Here is a 25,140-nt window from a genome sequence, read left to right as displayed (position 1 = left end):
AGGTGATATCCTTGCCTGAAGACAGGGATTTCACCTAAGCACTTGATGTGTTGTAAATGAGAGCATGGGGTGGGAGTGGGAAGATGTGCACAGCAGGGGGAAAGGGATGGCCAGTGCAGGTGACGCTTTTCTTTTGTATATGAATTTCTGCCGGCATCATAGCCCAGAGTTTGCTGTCTGTACATTTGTATAGATGTGTATTCCATACAAGTGCACAGACAGCAAACCCTGGGCTATGACGCCAGCAGGAATTACTTTACGAAGGAAAAGCGTCACCTGCACTGCCATCCCTTTACCCCTGCTGTCTGTGCACTTGTATGGAATACAGATCCACGGCGCTGCTCACCAGATGAATGGTGAACAGGGCCATGGATCTCTCTCTTTTTGCATCCAAGGGCACCAACGAAGAAGTAGAGGAGGCCCTGGCAAGGAGAAACCAGGAGACATTTGACCCACATCTATCTACACAGTGAGACCTTCGGGAGGGGCTGGATGCCAGGATGACAGTGCTGCTGATCAACCCGACTCCACTGAATAGTATCAGAGCAGGCAGCAGTTTTTAAGTAAGTTCCAGTAACTTTATTGCATTCTCCAGCATCAGCATTACCTACTGGCTGCTTATCTAGGTTACTCTAAGTGAAAGGTGATTTAGACTTACATGCATGGAAACGTCAAGGAGGACAGTCCCTTCCGAATATGCAAATGTAGAGTAAGCTTGTAGTGTTCAGCTTTTGCGGTGCCAGGGGATATTCGATAAGTAAAATACCCCCCCTCCCTCAAGCGCCTTGAGACCCTCTGGGTGAGTAGTGCGCTATACAAATTTTAAACTTGAACTTGAACTTTAAGGTGCAGGTTGGGTGTGGCTTTTAGGGTGCCAGGTAGTAATTATAGGGTTCAGGATGGATTGGTTTTTTTTTTCAGACAAAATGGAGGGACGGCTAGGGCTTGAGTAGGTCCAACGTACATGCCCTACATACACTATACAAAAGAAGGGTACAGAGTTCCTAGGTGATATAATAATCACTCACAAAATGCGTTAGCTTTTTATACAAAAATGCGTTAGCTCTTTATAAAAAACACAAGGTACTACCGGTGATGAGGAGGAGAATTCCTCCTTTCGGAACTAAGGCTCTCACACACCCTGCAAGCTAGGTGTCATGCTTCATCATAGGAGCCTGCTCCTCGTCGGGCCGGCGCTGCAATGCCCAAGGGCACCCTTAAAGGGGCTTTTTATCTGAGATCTTTTGTTCCTCGCCGTAAGGGTGCCATGGGTGTGAGGGGCCTAGGTGAGTGTAGATGTATGAAGGGGTGTTAAAACAGGCAAGGGAGTCCTCTGTGATGACATTTTATTCTGCGAGGGCCCCAGCCTGGTTAAAAATCATTAGGGAGGGGTAACTCTTGTTATAATGTGACAAAACGCGTACTCAACTCCCAGATGGTCAACATGTGACTCGTGCCATACTATCAAGGAGTGATCATCAGCGATTCTTCAGGACTGTGTGAATTAAAGAAAAACTACATGTGGGTGGCGAGATGCAATGCTACCTACCACTGGTTGTCCCCTTGGGTCATTACCCTTGGAGAGGTGAGGCGATCTGTAGTACAAAAGAGAAAACAACATTCCATGTAAGCTTCACATTCAGCGATGGAGATGTGTTGAGGTCAAGTACCTTAATTAAAAACACTATGCGGATCATGCATTTTAAAAAATTCCATAAAAAACACTATGTGACTTTCATTGGAACTCCCCTTCGATTTGAGATTAAGCAACTGTGACAACACAGTGGTGGTGAGTGATGTGTAGACTCGCCTAGTTAGGTATATAGTTTTGCCTCATCAGGTGCAGCGAAGTGTATAAGGCACAGTGTGTGCGGACAGGACACGACTACCCCAACGGACCTGTGGTCCGCCACCCCCCTCTCACCTTGCCCCTTTTCCCAACAGCTACCAGACTGCACTTGTACCGAAGAACCGGAGTCGGGCTGGTCGGACGATATCAACACACACGGCCCCTTCAACTCTACGGACCACGAGGAAGAGACCCTGCCCCTCTGCAGCGTCGGAACGTCAAAAGGAGGAAGCAGGAAAGAGGAGACGGACGGTGTTTCCCTGGAGGAGGCTGGAGTAGGAGTCGGAGTAGGAGTCGGAGTCGGAGACGGAGAAAGGAGATACCCGAAGGATACTGAGGAGGAAGAGACTGGGACCGAGAAGCCAGGAGGCCAACGTTTCCGCCCTTCGCCCCGCCACGTTCCCACGGGAGGAGCGTGGCTTCAAGAGGTACGGGGTCGTGTGGCGGGGGTGGTGGGGCGGAGGAACCAGTCCTGTGTGTAAAGTTGTAAAGCCCCGTGTAAAGCTTTCCCGTTCCTTCCCCTCACGTGCACTCTTACCTCACGGATTGTATTTAATCCACAAGACGCACTATCACTGGTTTCCCTCACTCCTGGCCCTAACTAGTGTAGCGTGGTCAAACCAGTCACCTGACCCGATTTTCCTTTCTTTCCGGTACCGGAGCGGAGGAGAACAGAGGGGAGAGACATCCACCCATCCGGAGCCCACCGGTATCCGAAGCCATCACTGGAAGAATACAGCCAAGCTGGAGCAAGTTACCTTTCCCTTTGATCCCGCAGCTCATTCCAGGGACCGAGCAGCAACCTTACTACGAAAGACTTATATCCCAATAAAACCATCACTCAAACCCTTACTTAAGGCGCCAGTGTTTCTCTTTACCCCTAAACCCCCTGTCAGTCCGAATACAGTAACGGAAAACCCGGGCATCCCGACCCCCTTGGGACAACTGGCGTCAGAAGTGGGATCCCCTCCACCATCCATCCGCAACATAAAGATGGAGGCCCTGATCGAGCACATAATCCACGGCCAAGTAAAATTGGAGTGGGCCGTAGAAAGCCAACTAATCTCTGCACAGGCAGATAGAGAACTGTTTACAACTACAATTACGGCCCAGCTGGAGAGCCTTAGGAATGTGCCGCCTCCCACCCAGGTCATCCCCGGAAAAGTGCGTCTGCATAACCCCCATCCTACCGGTGTGGCCCTGCAAAAGTATGTGCATGGTGAGGACCCGGATGCTTTCCTCCTAAATTTTGAAAGGGCCGCCCGTGCTATGGGGTGGCCCGAAGAGAAGTGGCCGTTCTTCCTGGCTCCGCTCCTTACAGGAGAAGCCCAATCGACATATCAGGCCGCTAACCCTCTAGGGACCACAACCTATGTGATCATTAAGGGGGTTATCCTAGACCATCTTGGTCTGGATCAAGAGGCCTACCGCGTACGCTTTCGGAAGGAAAGAGGGGTTCAAGGGGTGAACCCGAAGACCCTATTCTTCAGACTACGGATGGCCGTAGATAAGTGGCTATGACCAGATCTCTGTAGCAAGGAGGAGATACTGAATAAAGTGTACTTAGAGCAATTCATGGAAGCACTGCCATATGCCACCCAACGCTGGCTGCGTCAACACGCTGGACTTACTGTTGAACAAGCCATAGAAATGGCATCTCACTATGCTCGGGCTCAGCCCAAGACGAGCCCTTGGGAACATGAAAAGGCCCACAAAACCATACCTCCCCCAAAAGTAGAAAAGAGACCCAAAGCAGGAAACAAGGTTCCCAGACTACTTCGACCCACAGGAATGATGTCCCCCATGACCAAAGGACCTCAGTGCTTCGAATGTGGGGAGTGGGGCCACATAGCGAGAATGTGCACCAGAAGAAAAACACAGGAGGAGCCTATGGAGGTCGGGTATCTCCCAAAAACGGTGATGTACTCAGCGGAAATGGGCAGCACGTTCTATGTGAGTATGAGGATGAATGGTTTTAGGGTAAGGGCCTTGCTGGATTCGGGGTGCAGACAGTCTGTGATCCAGGCGCGCTTTGTTAGTCCCGACCAGATTACCCCCCAGACTCCCGTATACATCCGCTGCGTACACGGGATGTAAAGCCCTACCCTGTGGTCTCCATTACCATAGTTCTACCAGATAGAGAACCCTGTATGGTCCGGGTAGGGGTGGTGGATTCCCTGCCAGAGGACATGATCCTGGGGACGGAAAACCCCGAATTCCTTTCCCTCTTTAGGGGCCCTACCCACATATCAGTCCCCCGAACCCTGTGTAATTGATAGGAGCTTTCGCTTTGCTCAGGGAGAAGATAGGGCCCTATTCCATGCCTGGGAAAGCGCCCATGCCTCGGATGGGGTCAACCCCCAGACGTACCCCCGGTTCCTGGTTAAGAACAAATTGCTATACCGCCAGGCCAGACAAGATGGAGAGCTACAATTGTTGGTGCCCCGCTCCTTCCGGGAGCAAGTACTCTTCTTTGCTCACGCCCATTTGACGGCAGGCCATGCAGGCAAAGAAAAAACCACGGAAAGTATCATTCTGCATTTTTTCGGGCCTGGGATATATTGGGATGTGCAGGGCTTCTGTGCCAAATGTGAGGTATGCCAAAGAAGAAACACCCATCGACCTAGTGCTGCGCCTCTACAAAAGATGCCCATCATAGGAGTCCCGTTTGAAAGGGTCGGCATGGATATAATAGGACCCCTGCCGAAGATGGGGCGTGGACACTTGTACGCCCTCGTGATCGTCGACTACGCCACCTGGTTTGTGGAGGCCTTTCCTTTACGGACCACCACCACCTCTGCAATCGCCGAGAAGTTTGTGGAACTGTTCTCCCGCGTGGGGTTTCCCAAAGAGGTGCTTACAGATCAGGGGACCCTGTACCTCTCTAGACATCAAGCATCTGAAGACCTCGGTGTACCACACCCAAACAGATGGCCTGGTTGAAAGGTACAACCAGACACTCAAGGCAACCCTAAAAAAGATGCTGACCGCTGAAGGGCCCACCTGGGACCGACTTCTGCCCCTCGCCCTGTATGTCATAAGGGCCCAGAAGCAGAGTAGCCTGGGATGTTCGTCCTTCGAGCTATTATACGGAAGACTTCCCAGGTCCCTCCTAGAGATGACGAGGGACATGTGGGAAAACGAAGAAACCCAAGAACAGAAGAGCATGCTGGAATATACCACTCAGCTGGGAACCAAACTGGGAAAGCTACAAGAACTAGCATGCTCCACCCTGGAACAACAACAAGAGAGGTATAAAAAGACGTATGACAAGGGAAAGAGGCTGAGAGGAATCGACATCGGGAAGTGGGCTCTAGTGTTGCTGCCATCCATAAGCAACAAAACCAAGAATGAGTGGCAAGGCCCTTTCCAGGTTATTGACGCCATCGGTCAGACCACCTATAGATTACGCCTGTCATCCACGAAAACACAAACATACCATATTAATATGTTGAAAGAATGGTTTGGGCCCTTACCACGGGCGGGTCATTTTGTCACCCCATCTACATCCCCCAGCTCCTCAACTTTGGATCAGCTGGTAGTCAACCAGGGGTTGACATCCCAGGAGAAGACAGAGTTGGCACACGTCCCGGAGCCCTTCTCCGACGTATTTTCGGACATACCAGGGAGAACTAGCCTAGTCGAACACCGCATCGAAACCTTTCCGGGGAAAGTGGTAAAACAACGACCCTACAGGATACCAGCGGCCCGAAGAGAAGTAGTGAGAAGGGAAGTTCAAGACATGCTTCAATTGGGGGTAATCCGACCCTCCCAGAGCCACTCGTCGTCCCCAATCGTGATGATACCCAAACCTGATGGCTCCAAATGCTTCTGTATGGACTTCAGGGCCTTGAACGCTGTGTCACACTTTGATACCTACCCTATCCCTCGTGTGGACGAATTGATCGAAAAAATAGGCGACGCCAGATATATCACCACCATAGACCTCACGAAGGGGTATTGGCAGGTACCTCTTCGTGAGGAGGACAGGAAGAAAACCGCCTTAGTTACGGATGACTGATTATATGAGTTCACGGTCCTCCCCTTTGGACTCCATGGGGCCCCGGCGACTTTTCAACGCCTTATGAACCAGGTGTTACAACCATACGTCTCGTTCACCTCAGCATACCTGGACGATATCGTCATTTTTAGCCCTGACTGGGATGAACATCTGCGCCATCTGCAAGTCATACTCACCGCGCTACGAAGGGTGGGACTACACATCAACGCCAAAAAGTCCAGAGCAGCATTTACAGTGTGAACTACCTGGGATATATAAGGGGGAGGGCACCATAGATCCTCAAAGCGAGAAAATCGAGTGATAGCTAAAGTTCCCTTTCCCGCTAACAAAAGAGATCTACGGTCCTTCCTAGGACTGGTAGGGTACTACCGCCGGTTTATACCATGCTTTGCCGAGGTGGCTGCACCCCTAACTAACCTTCTCAAAAAGGACACAAAGTTACGAGAATATTCTCACCCCTCCCAAGACTCCCTGCGTCCTTTTCAGCTCTTGAAAAGTACGATGACCACAGCCCCAGTGCTGGTGTCACCCGACTATACCAAACCCTTTGTATTGGCCACAGACGCCTCCAATGTGGGGATAGGTGCCGTGCTATCTCAGGTCGACGAGGAAGGGATTGTATGCAAGCAGAAAGCTCTTTCCCAGGGAGTGTAGATATTCCACCATTGAGAGAGAGGCCCTGGCCATAAAGTGGGCGATAGAAAAATTGAGGTACTACCTGGAGGGAAAACCATTCATCCTTCATACGGACCATGCCCCCCTGAAGTGGATACACCAGAACAGCAGCCAAAACCCCCGAGTGTTACGGTGGTTCCTGTCTTTACAGCCCTACTCATTTTCGGTGCACCATCGGAAAGGGAAAGATAACGGTAATGTGGACATCCTTTCCCGCGTGTTTCCTCTCCCCAAACGGGAGAAGCCAGGGGGGGAGGTATGTGACAGGGTGTGCGGACAGGACACGACTACCCCAATGGACTGGGGGTCCGCCACCCCCCTCTCACCTTGCCCCTTTCCCAACAGCTACCAGACTGCACTTGGTCCAAAGAACCCGAGTTGGGCTGGCCGGACGATATCAACACACACGGCCCCTTTAACTCTACGGACCACGAGGAAGAGACCCCGCCCCTCGGCAGCGTCGGAACGTCAAAAGGAGGAAGCAGGAAAGAGGCGACGTACGCCGTTTCCCTGGAGGAGGCTGGAGTAGGAGTCGGAGTCGGAGACGGAGAAAGGCGATACCCGAAGGATACTGAGGAGGAAGAGACTGGGACCGAGAAGCCAGGAGGCCAACGTTTCCGCCCTTTGCCCCGCCACGTTCCCACGGGAGGAGCGTGGCTTCAAGAGGTACGGGGTCGTGTGGCGGGTTGGGTGGGGCGGAGGAACCAGCCCTGTGTGTAAAGTTGTAAAGCCCCGTGTAAAGCTTTCCCGTTCCTTCCCCTCACGTGCACTCTTACCTCACGGATTGTATTTAATCCACAAGACGCACTATCACTGGTTTCCCTCACTCCCGGCCCTAACTAGTGTAGTGTGGTCAAACCAGTCACCTAACCCGATTTTCCTTTCTTTCCGGTACCGGAGCGGAGGAGAACAGAGGGGAGAGACGTCCCCCATCTGGAGCCCACCGGTATCCGTCGCCATCACTGGAAGAATACAGCCAAGCTGGAGCAAGGTAACTTTCCCTTTGATCCTGCAGCTCATTCCAGGGACCGAGCAGCACCCTTACAAAGAAAGACTTGTATCCCAATAAAACCATCACTCAAACCCTTACTTAAGGCGCCAGTGTTTCTCTTTACCCCTAAACACCCTGTCAGTCCGAATACAGTAACCGAAAACCCGGTCATCCCGACCCCCTTGGGACACACAGATAGTGGTGTCTCTATAAAGTTGAAAAGAGAGACACATTTACATGTCAGGGGTCAATGTCATGATTTAGAGCCTCCTGTCTATGCAGAAACAAAATTAAAACTATTAGGATCATGGCTAGCCTGTTCGTAACCTGGGCGGGTGCTATAGCAGTCCCTCCCAATTCCATACAAAGAGTGTCCCTAAGCACATACCATAGGCCCCTGGAAGCGGTTTTGCAAGGGGGTTGTTAAGGCTTAGGCCGTCGCACAGTGAACGGAGTTGGGAGGAACGCATAATAGTGGCTGCCCTAAAAATCGCCCGCAATCATGGTCGTTCGTGTGCAGGGCAACCCCTTAATAAGGCACTAGGATGAGGTGGCCAGCTCCTACTACGGGTACATTACAAGTGCCAGCCTGAAATCCTCTTACCTCCATCTGTCGGCGTCGACATTCGGAGCCTTCAACCAAGCGCAAAGTCTCACCTGCTCCTATTTGGAACCCGTCGGCCAACCTATTGATTTTTAATCAGGCTGGGATCCTCGCAGAATAAAATTTCATCCTAGAGGACTCCCTCACCTGTTTTAACAACACTTCATAAATCTACACCTCACACCCACGGCACCCTTACGGCGAGGAACAAAAGATTTCCAATAAAAAGCCCCTGTGAGGGTGCCCGTCGGGCATTGCAGTGCCGGCCCGACGAGGAGCAGGCTCATATGATGAAGCATGACACTAAGCTTGCTGGGTGTGTGAGAGCCCTAGTTCAGAAATTCCCCTCCTTATCACCTGTAGTACCTTAGTTTTTTTTATAAAGTGCTAACGCATTTTTTTTTTGTGAGTGATTATTATATCACCCAGGAACTCCGTACCCTTCTTTTGTTTAGGGATTGGGGTGCCAGGGGGTAATTTTAGGGTTCCGGTGGGTATTGGTTTTGGGGTGCCAGGTGGTAATTTTAGGGTTCGAGGCGGGTATGGGTTTTGGGGTGCCAGGGGGATAATTTTAGGGTGGGTTTGGGTTATGGGGTACCAGAGGGGGTAATTTTAGGGTTCAAGGCAGGTAAGGGTTTTAAGGGGCCATGGGGGCTATGGGGGTAATTGTAGGGTTCACTGCGGGTATGAGTTTTGGGGGGCAGGGGTAATTTTAGGGTTCAGGGGGATATGGGTTTTGGGGTGCCAGGGGGATACTTTTAGGGTTCATGGTTGGTATGGGTTTTGAGGTAACAGGGGGTAATTTTAGGGTTCTGGGTGGGTATGGGTTTTGGGGTGCAAGGGGGTAATTTTAGGGTTCCAGGTGGGTATGGGTTTTGGGGTGCCAGGGGGGTAATTTGAGGGTTCAAGGCGGGTATGAGTTTTGGGGGGTAGGGGTAATTTTAGGGCTCAGGGTGGATATGGGTTTTGGGGTGGCAGGGGGATAATTTTAGGATTCATGGTGGGTATGGGTTTTGGGATACCAGAGGGTAATTTTAGGGTTCAGGGTGGGTATGGGTTTTGGGGTGCAAGGGGGGGCCATTTTAGGGTTCAGAGCGGGTATGGGTTTCGGGGTGCCAGGGGACAATTTTAGGGGTTAGGGCAGGTATGGGTTATAGGGTGCCAGGGGGCAATTTTAGGAATCACGGAATGTATGAGTTTTAAAGGGTAATGTTAGGGTTCATGTGTGCTCTAATTGTTGTCCAGTTTCAAATGCAGAATTCACCACTTTTTTTCTCAGCTTGGCCTGAGCATTACCCTATCCTGAGTGTCTGCCATTTTAGCCCCGCCCCTATTGATTAACATTAGCCACGCCCCTTCATTTGCCAGACTACCCCCCCCCCCGGAAAAATTTCTGCAGACACCCATGTGTGTCAGCAACGGGGGAGGCACTCCACGCTCCCAAACAACTGCAGCGGCACAAAGAAAAGATGCAGCGCTCCCTTTAAGGGAGTTGGGGTGGGGGCAGCTCTTCCCAGAAGACATGCCGGCGAGGTCTGTGGAACAGAAGAAATTCTTAGGGACCCCCAAAAAAAACACAAATAGCTTCCCCCAACTGATTTCTGAGTCTTGGGGAAAGAGTGTGACGCGCCCGGTCCCGTAGACGCGGCAAAAGTGTCAGCAGCTGCCACCCAAGGCGCTGGCGGACTTCCCTCCCCAGGCCCCGGTTGCAAAAGGTGGGGTCGGGCAGCACAGTGTGACCAAGACTGCCTGGGTCTCCGGCGCGGTGAGTGATCTCTGGAGGTGATTAAAGGTGTAAGGCACTTTCTGGGGCTAAATCACAGTAATCGGCAGCTGTCCCCACCTCAATCGCCCATGCCACACAGGGACCAGCTCACAAGGTCAGGCAGGGCTGAAGGCGAGACTTTGCTCTTACAGGGGCAGGGATTTGCCACAAGGGGCCCACTGAGGAAGTCCTGCTGCGGCGTGCAGCCAGCGGACCAGCCAGTGCTCAGCCAGGTAGCAAGGCAATCTCCATTCAGAAGGTGCTGTGTAGGACTCAATGAAGCACCACACTCCACTCCTTCAGGAATGTTCAGGAATGCTCTTGTAGCTGGGTGCAGTACAACACGAGGTCTTTGATGTCCCGGGGACCTCGCAGGAAAACCGGGGCCAAGCCAACAAGCCCTTGGAGACTCTTGAGGGGCAAAGGCAGCTAGTAGAGTCCACTCCCTTCTCCTGAAGGATAGGTGCAGCAGGCCAACACACAGAGCAGTAGCAAAGTGGCAGTCCCTCCTAAACATCAGCACACAGGAGAAGGTCAAAGCAGCAATGCAGTGAAAAGTGGCAGTCCCTCCTACAAGTCAGCACACAGGAGCAGTATGCCAAAGCAGTAATGCAGTGCAGAGTGGCAGTCCCTCATGACAGCCAAGCAGCCATTCCTGACAGTGTCTCCCAGCACAGTTCAAAAGTGCTCCCCCACATGAGGTCCGAGCCCCTGAACGTATACCCTGGGGCCCTGCTTCTAAAAGGTGGGAGAGGTTTCCAGCAAGGTCTGACCAGTTTCAGAAGTTTCCCTCCTCCCCGGTCATGGCTCCAGACATCAGTAGGGGGTAAATGAGGCCTTTGTGCGAGGGCAGGACACAGCCTATACAAATGTAAGTGTGCCCCACCTCCCTTTCTCCCAAAAAGACTATCAGTATACAAATGCACCCAGCCCCTCCTGTGTGATGACTGTCTGGAACATATGCACAAGTCCAGCTGTCACGCTACCCAAGACATGGATTGCAGTCAGGCTGCAAAGCACATAAAGTTAGTTATAAGCACAGAGAAATGCTCACTTTGTAACAGTGGCATTTATAAAACAGTAATAAAAAATCCCCCTACACAAGTAAGCATGATTTTTCACTACCATTCTAAACGTACCAAACATGGCTGCGCTACTCCTTTTAGATCAGGAATTTCCACTTGAACACATCTAAGAGGATTCCCAATGTTAGCCTACGGAAGGAGCAGGCCTCACAGTAGTGAGAACCAAAATAAGCTGTTTGTCACTAGCAGGAAATGTCACATAATAAAAGCACATGTCCTACCTTGTACTTACACAGCACCCTGTCCCTAGACTACTTAGGGCCTACTTAGAGGTGCCTTGGGTGTAGGAAAAGGGGAGTTTAAGGCTTGGTAAGTACTGTTAAATGCCAAGTCTCTGTGGCAGTAAACTCTGCACGCAGGCACTGCAGTGACAGGCCTGAGACTGGTTTGAAAGGCTACTTCTGTGGGTGGCGCAATCTGCGCTGCAGGCCCACTAGTAGCATTTAAGTTACAGGCCCTGGGTATATGGGATTTACATGTATATTAAATATGCCAAACAGGTGTAAACCAATCATACCATGTTTAAAGGAGGGAGCAAATGCACTTTAGTGCTGATTAGCAGTGGTAAAGTGCCCAGAGCTAGAAAAGCCAACAAAAAGAGAGTCCGGAAAATAAGCTGAAGGCAAACAGTTAGGTCCTGCAAAAAGGGCCTGGTCCAATACATACTTTCAGTAAAATGCGCCTTTTATGGATTCCACGCAAACAATGTTCATTCATGCATTCAATTTCCTGAAGCTACTGTAAAAGAAATATGCAACAACTCATAACTGCGATCAAAAAGGTTGTAATGTTATCTATCAGTAAAAGGATTTGTGTGTGCATGGAGGAAAGTGTCAATCCTTCCCACGATTTCCTGTACATTACTCCATCTCTGTAATGCACAGAGTGGAAAACGTAACTAACTGACAATGTAGCATCAGAAGCCTAGTGATCACAGATACCATATTAAACATTCACCTTGTCCTAGTTTTTATCAGCAAGAGGCTGCATTGTAGGGCTAATAAACACCAACCTCCAAGTCATTACTGATAATTACTGTTTCCATAACTGGACCTTTTGTGTGATAACCTAATGAATCCTATGTGTTGTCGTCCTGTGTTGAACTTATTAGACTATGACACCTGAAATGAATAATTTGTAGGTGAAAATGTAAGTATTGGACGCAATGCCTTAATGATCGCGACTCGGGAGTGATGTGGTCACCCTAACTCTTGGAAATCTACGTTAGCATTTAGTACTCGAATCACGGGGTCAAAAATCACTGCATGAAAAAAAGTGCTGTTGATTAAAAAGCCGAAAGCTTATACTTGGGACGGAGGTAATCACCGGTTCTGATAAAGGAGATTATGCATGCAAGTCTTAAATTGTCAAGTGGCTGAACTGAATCCAATATGTAGAAAACAAATAAGTGGAGTAAAAATTAAACGACCTCGGATGACGTTATCTCATTAGTGTCCACGCCTTAGCATATGGTGAAAGTAACAGACTATTTTCGTAGTGTGGCCATCCACTTGCAACGTGAACTTTCAGTGTTCCACCACTGCTGCCAGGGCATCACCTGGTCTGGTCCGCGACTCTGCCATCAAGGCAAAGTGACCCCCAGAAAAGTTACAGTTGTAGGTTTCACGCAACGTTTACATGCGACGCACAAGAGCTGACCATCCCACCCACTGACAGGAGACTATATTTCACCTGTTCTAGGAGCACGCGGATGAGCTGCTCGTGCGCGCGCCGGGCCTGGGCTCCCTGCCTCACATATGCTGCGGAGACAAGGCGCTCCCCGGCGCTGAAGCTGTCACTGTTCATGACCGCCGGCGACAGCAGGCACCGCTGAACTGTAAAACCTCAAATCTGGCCGCTTCCGGGTGTAAAGATCACAACAGACCAAATTCGCACGTGGGTCGACTGGCAGTGGCTGTCCCGCCCTTCGCCCCGCCCATACAGCGAGAACTGTGAAGACATCAAAAGAGGACTAAAACCTTCAAGGGGAACGTGGATGCCATGTTGAGGAAGAGCGTTCGAGAGAGTGAACACTTTAAAGCAGGGATCTGTAATGAAAACAGGATACTTTTTCAAGGGTACAGGTACGTTTATTTCCAAAAGCCCCAGACACGTCCAGTGGCATAGAATATCTGGTCTGCATCTGATCGGTAACTCACTGCTGTAAAATGTTGTGAAGTGTTGTGACAGTCTATGCCAAGAGAAGCACACAAATAAAGTTGCATCACTGTAGAAAGATGATCACACTATTGTACATCATCACAACACATTCTCCTTTCACACATTTGAAATAGATAAGGTTGTTAAAAATATGTGGAAAATTAAACAAGAACAATATGTGAAGGCACACAAAAAACATAGAAAATACAACTTGGAAGTACAATGCAAATGAAAACGTGGTCGATGTATAATAAAAGAAAACAGGTCTACACATTTAAAACTACACATCTGTAATATAGTCATCATATTTCTTTGGTTTGATTATGGTCTACCAAATCTACTAGTATAGCCTTGGCTATTGTGGTGACTCGTGTCACCTAGGGGTGCAGGGACACCTAGGCCGCTGATTTGGGCCTAAGTATAATTTAATGAATGACACAGACGCTTACTGCTACTATGGGCCGAAGACCACGAGCGGTCTCGCGCCCCTTTATTTATACCCTCGGGCGAGCCCGCCCTCGGTGTGTGTGTATGCGCGCATGCGTGTGTGGACGGGCCGGGTGGCTCCGTCAGTACATCCCTCCAATCTTGCGGATACATAGTCCCGCCTATGGTGATCCTTGAGTCTTGCCCAGGCACCAGGCGTAGTCCCTTAGTCTCTGACTGGGAGTAGGATTCGGCCATAAGCTGTATTTCTGTCTCCTGGAGTTTCCGCTGGCTTCCAACTCCTCGGTGCGTTCCGCCGGGCCCCTGAGGTTCTCCGTGGCATCCTCTTGACGGGGTGCCTGTTCCTGTTCAGATCTTGGTTGAGTCACCACTTCTCCGTTGTGGCATTGCGAGGTGTCGGCGAGCGTCGGTTCCTCGTCTTCATACTCATTATTTTCCGGTGTTTGTTCTGCGGCGTCCCACTCCCTCGGGACTCGCTTGAACCATGAAGCATTCCGGGTGACTGCTCGCGTACCACTTACTGATGACACCATGGTACCATGGACATTGACCACTTCCCATATTTCGGGTTCATACGCGGTGCGATACTTCCAATTTGGGTACGTGTCCTTGAGGACCACCTTGTCCCCAAAGACAAGGGACATGGGTCTGGCTCTCCGAGCTCGACTCGCTCTCTCATTTGTGAGCTGTCTTCTATTCTGAGTGGCGTTTTGATCCAGCTCCGGTGGATTCCATGAAGGGCCCGTCGGCACGCAGTCCCTGGGGACTTTGCGGAACAGGAGGTGTGCCGGGGCGCATCTCGTGGTGCAATGGGGTGTTTGGCGATATGCACTAAGGAACAGAGAGACATTCCTCCGCCTCTTCTCCTTTCTTGACTCCGATTCTGAGGGCACGGTTCAGTGTGCGCATAAACCTCTCAACCTCTCCATTTGCCTGCGGCCACTGTGGAGTAATTTTCCTGTGTCGAACGCCTCTTGATGCTAGATAAGTTTGGAAGGCTTTGCCCTGAAATGGCGGCCCATTGTCTGATCGTATTTCTTCAGGCAGGCCTATCATCATGAAGATCCGATCCAGTACCAATTTGACATGTGAGAATGCCTTAGAGGACACCACCTCCACTATCGGGAATCGTGAATGAGAGTCTATGAGCCCGAGAGTGTTTCTGACATCCGGGAATGATCCAAAATAGATGCTCAATTTGGACCACGGGTCCTCCGTGATCACTGGGTGTGGCACGGGATCTTTTCTTGTGGTGGTGCACGAGTGACAGTTGCGCACCGTGTCTTCTACCATGGCATCCATCCCAGGGAACCACACTTTGCTGCGTAGTCTTGCATTAGTTTTGGATGCTCCCTGGTGTCCTTGATGCGCAAGTCGGACTACTTCCTTCTGTAGGCTTGTTGGGATCACAAGGGCTGTGCCTCGCAGTATAACTCCATGGGGGCCCTCGCAGAGCTCGCTCTGAGCCCTTCAGACCTGCTGTCTGAATGTCCTTTCCTCGGCCGTGAGGGCGTTGATGCCATCCAGGAAGCGCTTCCAACTGCGGTTCGTCAACGTGGTCTTCACTTTGCTGAGACATTCGTCTCCTTCGGTGGCTGTCCCGATGTCTTCCAGTGTGAGGGCAACTGGGCATGCTTTCTGTGATATCATCTGGACGAATTCCTCGCAATCCTCCATCTCATCCTGTATTGGAGTGGGAGGAATGGCATTCGGATGACGCGACAGAAAATCCGCCGGGTTGTCAGCAACTGGTCAGAATACAACGTCAAAGGGATACGTCTGCAGCTGGACGGCCCACCTCTCTATCCTTGGAGGGGCGAGTCTGGGGGTCCCCGCGAACAGCGGCACCAACGGCTTGTAATCCGTGACCACCCGAAACTCGTGGCCATACAGGTATAAGTGGAAGTGTTGGCACGCCCACTTGATTGCAAGGGCCTCCTGTTCAATCTGCACGTAGCAAATTTCCGTGGCCGCCAAAGCCCTGCTGGCGTATGCTGTTGACACCCACTCCCAGCCTTCCGTTTCCTGCATGAGGACAGCTTCGAGTCCGACCAGGCTTGCATCCACCACGACTTCTGTGCGATTGTTTGGGTGAAACTACGCCATGACCTTGTCGTCTATGAGGGCATTGTTGACCGCTGTGAACGCCTCATCCTCCTTCCCTGACCATGTCCACATCTGTCCGGCCTTGGTCAGGAGCCAAAGAGGTTCGGAAAGGGATGCAAGGTTCGGAATGAACCGGCCACAATATGTGGCCATCCCCAAGAAGCTTCTGACTTCAGTCGCATTTGTCGGTCTTGGCGCCGAACGGATAGCTTCCTCCTTCTTTGGGTCAACGCGTAGTCCTTCTCTCGAGAAAATGTACCCAAAGAAATCCACTGATTCTTGGTAAAAGGAGCACTTGGCTTTGTGCAAGGTGAGGCCATGGTCTGCCAGGAACTGAAGGGTGGCTCTGAGGTGAACGTGGTGGTCTTCAAGTGTTTTGGAGAAGACTAAAATGTCATAGCTCAAGTTGATTACACCTGACAGTCCCGAGAGCGTCTCCCATATCGCGTTCTGAAAGACCTCCGCAGCTGAGGAGACTCCAAAACGTAATCTTTTGTACCTGCGCAGGCCAACATGTGTAAAGAATGTAGTAATGTTGCGGCTGTCTGGGTGGAGCTCCAGTTGATGGTATCCCGAGTTGAGATCCAATTTGGTGAACCAGCGGGCTCCGTTTAAGTCTGTGACTATGTGGTCCATCTTGGGCGTCAGGTGGCGCTCCTGCTTTACGGCCTTGTTCGGAAGGCGCATGTCAACACACAGTCGAATGGCCCCGGGCTGTTTCGGTTTCCGGGCAACCACGAGGGGCGACACCCAGGGTGTCGGGCCTGACACCTTTTCGATAACCCCAAGTTCTTCCAGCTTCCGAAGCTCTTCTTCTACCTGCGGCCACAGGTGGAACGGCACCCTCCTGTGTCTCAACGCCATCGGCCTGACTGTGTGGTCCTCGTGTAGCTTGAAGGTTTTACCCTTGAGGCAGCCAAGGACTTGGAAAAGCGCGGGAAAGTCTTACAGCATTTCCTCCGCGTGCAGCTCGTGCACCTGATTCACGAAGATCAATCAATCAATCAATCAATGCATTTATATAGCGCGCTACTCACCCGGAGGGTCTCAAGGCGCTTGGGTGGGGGGGGGGGGGGTCCGCTACTGCTCGAACAGCCAGGTCTTGAGCTTCTTCCTGAAGGCGAGGTGGTCCTGAGTCCGGCGGAGGTGGGTCGGGAGGGAGTTCCATGTCTTGGCGGCCAGGTAGGAGAAGGACCTTCTTCCTGTGTTGGCCCTTCGGATGCGGGGGACGGCGGTGAGGGCGTGGTTGGTCGAACGGAGCTGGCGTGTGTGAGTGTGGAAGCTGAGGCGGCTGTTGAGGTATCTTGGGCCTTGGTTGTGTAGGGCTTTGTGTGCGTGGGTGAGGAGTCGGAACGTGATTCTCTTGTTGACCGGGAGCCAGTGCAGGTCTCTCAGGTGTCCGGAGATGTGGCTGGGATGTCGAGGATGAGTCTTGCTGAGGCGTTCTGGATCCGCTGGAGTCTCTTCTGGAGTTTGGCAGTGGTTCCGGCGTAGAGGGAGTTGCCGTGGTCCAGTTGGCTGGTGACGAGGGCCTGGGTGACCGTCTTCCTGGCCTCGGTTGGGATCCACCGGAAGATCTTACGTAGCATGCGCAGGATGTTGAAGCACAATGAGGAGACGGCGTTGACTTGTCTGGTCATGGAGAGGGAGGAGTCCAGGATGAAGCCCAGGTTGCGTGCGTGGTCTGTCGGTATGGGTGCACTGCCCAGGGCGGGGGGCCACCAGGAGTCGTCCCAGGCGGAGGGTGACGAGCCCAGGATCAGGACTTCCGTCTTGTCTGAGTTCAGTTTCAGGCGGCTGTTCCTCATCCACTCGGCGACATCTTTCATCCCTTCGTGCAGGTTGGCTCTGGCGGTGGCGGGGTCGTTGGTGAGGGAGAGGATCAGCTGGGTGTCGTCGGCGTACGAGATGATGTTGAGGTTGTGTTGGCGTGCGATGGGCGCGAGGGGGCTCCTGTAGACATTGAAGAGGGTGGGGCTGAGCGAGGAGCCTTGAGGAACGCCGCTGATGACTTTGGTGGCTTCTGATCTGAACGGGGGGAGGCGGACACTCTGTGTCTTTCCGGCGAGGAAGGAGATGATCCAATCAAGGGTCTTCTCCTGGATTCCGACGTTGCTGAGGCGCTGCACTAGGGTGCGGTGGCAGACAGTGTCGAACGCTGCGGAGAGGTCCAGAAGGATGAGGGCCGCGGTCTCCCCGTTGTCGAGCAGGACTCGGATGTCATCGGTGGCTGCGATTAGAGCGGTCTCGGTGCTGTGGTTGGCCCGGAAGCCAGACTGCGAGAGGTCGAGGGATCCGTTCGTCTCGAGGAAGGCTGCCAGCTGCTTGTTGACGGTCTTCTCGATGACTTTGGCCGGAAACGGGAGGAGCGAGATGGGGCGGTAGTTTTTGAGGTCGGTGGGGTCTACTGATAGTTTATTCATTAGAGCGCTGAGTTCGGCTTGCTTCCAGCTCTCTGGGAAGGTCGCGGTGTCGAAGGAGGTGTTGATGATGTCCCGCAGGTGGGGTGCGATGACGGCGTCTCCCTTGTTAAAGACGTGGTGGGGGCAGGGGTCGGTAGGAGATCCGGAGTGGATGGAGTTCATTGTGCGTTGGGTTTCTTCGGTGTTGATCGGGGTCCAGGCACGGAGGGTGGTGGTGGGGGGTGCCGGTGCGGTCGTGGGGTGCGTGGACTGTGTTCTGAAGCTGTTGTGTATGTCTGTGATCTTGTTGTGGAAGTAGGAGGCGAGGGAGTTGCAGAGGTCTTGTGATGGGGTGATGACGTTGTTTCCGGCGTTGGGGTTGGAGAGCTCTTTGACGATGTTGAAGAGTTCCTTGCTGTTGTGTGCATTGTTGTCCAGTCGTTCCTTGAATGAGGTTTTCTTGGTGGCGTGGATCAGTTGGTGGTGTTTTCGAGTGGCAAGCTTGAGGGTGGTCATGTTGTCTGGTGTTGGGTTTCTGTGCCAGTTTCTCTCGAGGGCTCGGCAGTTCTTCTTGGAGCTCTTGAGTTCGTCGGTGAACCATGGTGCTTTCTTACTGCCGGGTCTGTTGGGCGGGGTCCTCAGCGGGGGGAGGCCGTCCGCGCAGTTGCTGATCCACTTTGTGAGGTTGTTGGCGGCCTGGCTGGGGTCCGCTGAGCTGACGGGGGGTCCTGGCTCAGGGATGCGGCCAGCTGGTCGGCTGTGATCTTGTTCCAGCTTCTGCGTGCAATCTGTGGCTGGTGGTGGTGGATCGTGTTCTTTCTGAAGCTGAAGTGGACGCAGCTGTGGTCCGTCCAGTGGAGTCCGGTGGCGTGGCTGAAGGCGATGTCCTTGCTGGAGGAGAAGATGGGGTCGAGTGTGTGTCCGGCGTAGTGGGTGGGGGTGGTCACTAGCTGCTTGAGACCGAGGTTGGCGAGGTTGTCCAGCAGGGTGGTGGTGTTGTGGTCGTTGTTGTTCTCCAGGTGGAAGTTGAGGTCCCCGAGGAGGATGTAGTCAGCGGAGGGGAGGGCGTGCGGGCTGATGAAGTCGGCGATGTCTTTGCTGAATTGTGTGCGTGGTCCCGGGGGTCTGTAGATGAGGGTGCCTCTGAGGGTGGTCTTGGGGTCGGTGTGGATCTGGAAGTGCAGGTGTTCGGCGGCTTTGAGGGTGTCGTCGGTGTTGGTCGTGATGCGGATGGTGTTCTTGTGGACGATGGCGATGCCTCCTCCGGTCTGACTGCCGCGGTCCCTCCGGGTGATCTTGTATCCGTCCGGGATGGCGATGGCTATGTCGGGTGCTGATGAGGCGTTCATCCAGGTTTCCGTGAGGAGAAGACTAGTTGAAGGTCCTCCGCGGTGTGGCAGCTGAGGAGGGTCCCTCATTTTCCTTCTGTAACTTGAAATTTCGTCTTCATCATTTGGCCGTTGCTGGCCACCACTACCTCCATTACTCCCCGTAGTGGGAGCGGGTCATCGCTATCATAGGTGCAGATCCTGGCCTTGGACGGCCGAAGGGGTGGGCGAGGAGACAGCTTGTCGTACTGGACGCTGTCCCTCACATTGACTGAGGCTCCTGTATCTATCAGGGCATGCACCTGAGATCCTGCGATAGAGATGTCGCACATTGGTGGCGGTCGCCTCCTGGAGCCTTCTCTGCCGACAAACGACACTAAAAACACATCAGCATCATCGTCTTCCAGACTGAAAGCTGAACGCGTCGCGTCACTGCAGGGCCCCGGGTCCTCGAGCGTTAGCTGACGCACGCCTTGTGTGGGTCCTCCTGCGCCAGGATTGGAACGTCGCCCACCGCTGCTCCGGCATACTTTTGCGAAGTGGTTGAGTTTGCCGCATTGAGAGCATGTCTTCCCTTTTGCGGAGCACCTCCCTCTGGCCGGATGGTCCATCCCGCAGTTGCCGCACATCGAGCTCTGTGTGGCCTTCGCACCTCCTCTCGACAGATGGGGCCTTCTGCGGATCACGTTAAGTCTCTCCTCCTTGATCAGGGGCGCACGTGCCGCCGTTTCAGAGTGGTTGAGGGCCACCTCCATCTCGTCTGCTGGCGCATTGGACAGTTCGTGAGACCTCGCGAGGACGAGAATGTCATCAAGGGAAATGCGGGGCTGCCTGAGTATGAGGCGCCTGAGGTGAACAGATCTACAGCCTTGAATGAGCTGTGCGCGGATTTCCAGTCTCTGATCTGGCAATTCACACGATGTGACAAGTTTTCTAAGGAGGGCATAGTAGGCGTCAACGGTTTCAGTTTCCCCCTGGCGAGCCGGACGCAATTTGAACCATTCGTAGTCTGGGTTGATTTGCGGGTCAAAGTGATGGTTCAGAGCATTTACCGCTCCGGTGTAGTCATCATCATTGCCTCTGTCCGGTAGTGTCTCGAAGAGATCATAGAGTTCGGCTCCGCCATTGCACATGAGTGCACCTGCTCATCCGTTTCCCTGACGCCGATAAAGTAATGGTCATGGCGACCAATCCAGGAGCGCCATCTTGCCGCTGGGGTTGACGGGTCCGAGAGTTTGCTGAACGGTGGCATATTCCTCTGCCTTCCTAGGCAAGAGTATGTGGATGGGGGCGTCGTGGCGATGAGACAGCACGCAGTACTTCAGGCTGTGAACACGTGCGCGGTGTGCCCTGGGCGTGTCGCTGGGGTGGGGGCTGTCCTCGTTGTTACAGTGCCTCTGGTAGCATGGAAGGTGGGGGGGTGAGAACGTCTCCCCCTCTCTTCTCGAGGTCGACACTGGTGTGCCCCCCACAATCAGGCAGTTGCCGCCGGAGCGATGGCAGCAGGGCTGAAACAGGGCAGTCCCGCAGATGCAGAGCACCACAATAGTCTGGCTCGCGGGGGCCGAGCCAGTCCCCCCGTGCGAGAATGCTGGCCGTGAGCACTGAGACGCGAACTTACCCGGGCCGCGGGAGGGCGGGGCGAGGCCTCAGGAGCAGGGCGCGGTGTGTAGACAGACAGCGCACAGCGCCGAACGCCTCCACACTGGGAGGCCTCACCTGGGCACCGGTCCAGGTGCGATGGTCGGGCCGGGGCACAGAGAGCCGGACGCAGACCCCAACCCCCCGTCGGCAGATGGTGTCGGCCGGGACACCGGACGGTTGCAGGCACAAGCAGGGTCGGCACCCGCCATAGTCTTCGGGCTGCACCGCTCGTGCGCACAGGGCGTGAGCACCGCGGACGTGAGGCTAAGAAGCCGGCGAGCGTCCGCGGGGACGAGTCGTGGGGCAGACCCGCCTCGTCGCCAGTGTGGTGACTCGTGTCATCTAGGGGTGCAGGGACACCTATGCCGCTGATTTGGGCCTAAGTATACTTCAATGAATGACACAGATGCTTACTGCTACTATGGGCCGAAGACCACGAGCGGTCTCGCGCCCCTTTATTTATACCCTCGGGCGAGCCCGCCCTCGGGGTGTGTGTATGCGTGCGTGCGTGTGTGGACGGGCCGGGTGGCTCCGTCAATACAGCTATCAACTGGATTATCCAACCCACAGGATAAACCAAGAACACCTCCTTGAACGTTAATATCAGCAGTAGAAGTCTCCGAGGAAACTGGTGCCTCATCAGCCTCACAATTTCCCCCACACAACTCATCCTCTGACTCATTGTTCAATTCAAGGAAGTTGTCTTTTTCATCATCAAAGTATAATCATACATCACTGTTACCTCCAAACTGACTAGATCGTTTGTTGTCTAGTAGTCTATCATTGGGCATACATTTGGCTAATCTACTCACGTACTATGAACCTTACCATCTCTCAGTTTGACAAAGTTGCAAAATACTTCGCTAATACGTAGTGAGCAGGAGAATCTGCTCTCGCCATTTCTGATTTTTTTTCCAAGAAAACTTTTACCCAATCACCACATTTGAACAAAACCTGTTTTGAACCTTTTTATATATCGTACCATTCCTTCTAAATGTTCTGGGCTAAAGTTATCTTTTTTCTTACCAATTAGGGAGATCACTCAGCTTGTTTAGAAACAGGCATTCAATCTATGTCACTACTTAAAGCTTGCCATCCTCTCATCATCATAAAAGGACTTTTATTCCGTAATCAAACTGGGAGTGATCCTATAGGCCCTAATCGAATTGTAAATCTCACTTTACCTGTTCAATTTAAGGCATCTAGACTATTGAATGCTTCCTTTGAGCAATCTGGTGAAGCACTCAACAGAACCATTCCCCTCAGGACGATACACAGACGTAGTATTATGCATAATGCACTTGCATTTCAGGAAATCCTTGAAAGATGAAGACATAAATTATTTCCCATGACATACTTGGACTTTCCATGGGACAAAATGGAGGTTTAGATATTTTGAGCCACTTATCAGAATCAGGGCATGCAACACATTTTCTCACTAACAACTCAATATTTCTGTCGATACCTGTCCACCAGTAATTGTATTTCACTCTTTGTTTTTTTTCCCTTCATGGCACATTTTTATTAACCTCTTCCTTAAGCTGACAGGTGGAATCACCTTACCAGCTCTGAATAACAAGTCACCCTCTACACTCAACTCCTTCCTGACTTCCCAGTAAATTCTTTCATCCATTTTAAGTTAGATTTTATTGGGCCAACATTTAGTTGCAAATTCTGTTGTTCTCTTCAACCTGCAATTTTTTGACCTGTGATCCTTCCACTCAGGAAATGTAATACCTTCCAGACCATCAGTGAACAGTAAATCAACTTTGTATTCATCTCCATACGACAACTTTTCATCATTAGCCATGGGTAATGGTAACATGCTTAAAAACTCAGCCACCCGGTCCTGGAATCCAGGCCAGTACTCCACATCATAGGTGTAATCTAGTAATTTCATAGACATCTAACTAAATCTAGGGGGAGCATTTTGTAGGCCAGAAGTAGACAATATTTTTGTAACAGGCGTATTGTCAGTATGCAGTAAGGCATGAAATCACCAAACTTAAATGCGGAAATGACTTAGAGCCCATGTACAAGTTAATGTTTTGTGCCCTATCAGTGAATATTTTTCTTCAGCAGAAGTAAAAGAACGTGATGCAAAGGCAAGCATCCACTCATTGTGTTCATTGTCACGTTGTTAAAGAACAGCCCCAAAACCTTTATTGCTAGCATCAGTGGTTACTATAATTGACACGTGGGATCAAAACCTTTAAGGAATCTTGAGTTACACAACTCTCTCTTTAATTTGTCAAAAGATTCCTGAAACACATTAGACCAAATGAAGTTTGTTTTGCTTTTCAGAAGTTGACGTATATGGTAAGGTAAAAAAATGTAAATTAATTTTGAATAGAATTATATCAGACCGAGAAATGCTCTAACATCATCTTTGCCAGGTAGACTGGGTGAATTTGATCCACCGGTTCAACAACAACAGATACTCCACTACCATATACTCACCTGGGCCCATAAACTCACAGTGCTTAAAACAGCTGGGGTCAAGTTTGTAATTTCCACAGTGTTCAGGATTAGTTATTTAATATTCCTAACTAACCTTTCTCTGATCAAAAAGTTCTTTACTCTGGTAGATGGACCATTAGTTGAACTAGTTGATGGTGAAAATAACATAAAGCTAACTGTTCTGTATTCAATGGAAATAACCACACACTCAGGAAAGTTTTAAATCTTTATCTTAAATTAATGCATGGGAACCATTTCAAAATACAGTGCAGTCACCGTCATTCATAGGAGAGAAAATTCAATTAATTATTATTATTATTATTATTAGGATTTGTATGACGCAGCAAATCATCCCCACGGGGATCTCTCGGCGCCTGGGAGGCAGACAACAGATTGAAAGTGGTCATTAAAGCATCCAGGTTTTGAGCTGTTTCTTAAACTGTGCCAGATTGGAGCAGGCTCGGATCTCATCTGGCAGTCTGTTCCAGTGAGTGGGGGCTAGATGGGAAAAGGCGTGACCGCCTATTTTAGCTTTCCTGATTCACTGCGTGCAGAGCAGTTTCCGGTTTCTAGATTTCAATTGACGCACTGGGGTGTAATGTTTTAATTTCTTCATTAGTTAGATGGGGTCCGTCCCCTGAAGTGATTTAAACACTATACACAGGAGCTTAAAGACTCTTCTCTTCCTGATAGGGAGCCAATGCAAGTGCCGCAAAAGGGGTGGTGACGGGGTAGGTGCAGGTTTGTTGAGAGCAAGAAGCGCTGCTGTATTTTGGACAACTTGCAACCCTGATAATAAATCTTCCAGTGGCGGTTTCTTGTCTTGGGCGTCGGGGCTCCGTCCCCTTTACTTTTGCCCCATCACTATCTCTAAAATAGAACCACAGTCGTTGTTCCCACACAGATTTATTTTTCTTCCTTACCAGGAGCTGGGACTGCCGCACAAAGCACACTGACAATTTGCCATGCAGCGTCATAGCGTGAGTCAATGACTTTGAGTGACACTTCTGGCCTGGGCACACCCAAAATCTACACTATTTGCCGGGCTGATGATTTCACAGCCCTGAAGCCTGTGATGTCATCAGCACAGCAAACACATAGACTTGAGGGCCAGTCTTCACCCCCTGAGGGTGTCGGGATAAAATTATCCCCAGGCGTTTTAGGTTGAAGCCCTGTAGTGCTGGGGCTTCATGTCACTCATGGAATTGAGGGCATGGTCAGGCCCACCCTTTCCCAACTCGTCACAGGGGGGTGGTCCCACCCTGTGACTAGTTGGGAAAGGGCAGGGTAAAGGCTTTAGGCAGGCAGGCAGGAAGTTGAGAACTCGAGTCTGCGTAGTTTATCATAAAACCTTTTTGAGACACACTGCGCAGACTCAAGGTGTCTGCTGCTGGCCACGCTGCATTTTGTAAATGGCACGATTAGTGCTGGTGCATCACACTAGTATGATGTGGCACAGCACAATTGACTGTAGCTGCTAGGAGGAGCAGACCCGTGGCGGCATGGAGCTGAGGTGGTTCCGATGCAACTACAATTGTATGTGACTCGGGACGGTGTCTGGAGACTCTAGCTGGTGCCCTGCGGCCCCCAACCCAGTGGACCA

General features: G+C 51.5%; 1 protein-coding gene and 1 pseudogene across 1 annotated transcript in view; one reads left to right on the top strand and one right to left on the bottom strand.

Moving 5' to 3' along the window:
- The window catches only part of SEPSECS (Sep (O-phosphoserine) tRNA:Sec (selenocysteine) tRNA synthase), a 270,729-nt gene extending 257,846 nt beyond the window's left edge, over positions 1–12,883 (bottom strand). The window contains exon 1 of the mRNA XM_086964015.1: positions 12,683–12,883. Within this exon, the coding sequence (XP_086820141.1) occupies positions 12,683–12,796 (114 nt within the window). The 5' untranslated portion in view covers positions 12,797–12,883. The remainder of the gene's footprint in view (positions 1–12,682) is intronic.
- Positions 3,119–4,508, top strand: LOC147725344 (uncharacterized; annotated as a pseudogene).
- Positions 12,884–25,140: the final 12,257 nt, after the last annotated feature.

This window comes from Lissotriton vulgaris, chromosome 3_2, assembly GCF_964263255.1.
Source record: "Lissotriton vulgaris chromosome 3_2, aLisVul1.2, whole genome shotgun sequence".
Classification (NCBI taxonomy): Eukaryota; Metazoa; Chordata; class Amphibia; order Caudata; family Salamandridae; genus Lissotriton; species Lissotriton vulgaris.
The sequence above is the reverse complement of the archived record's forward strand: the minus strand, read 5'-3'. Positions and strand labels throughout refer to the sequence as shown.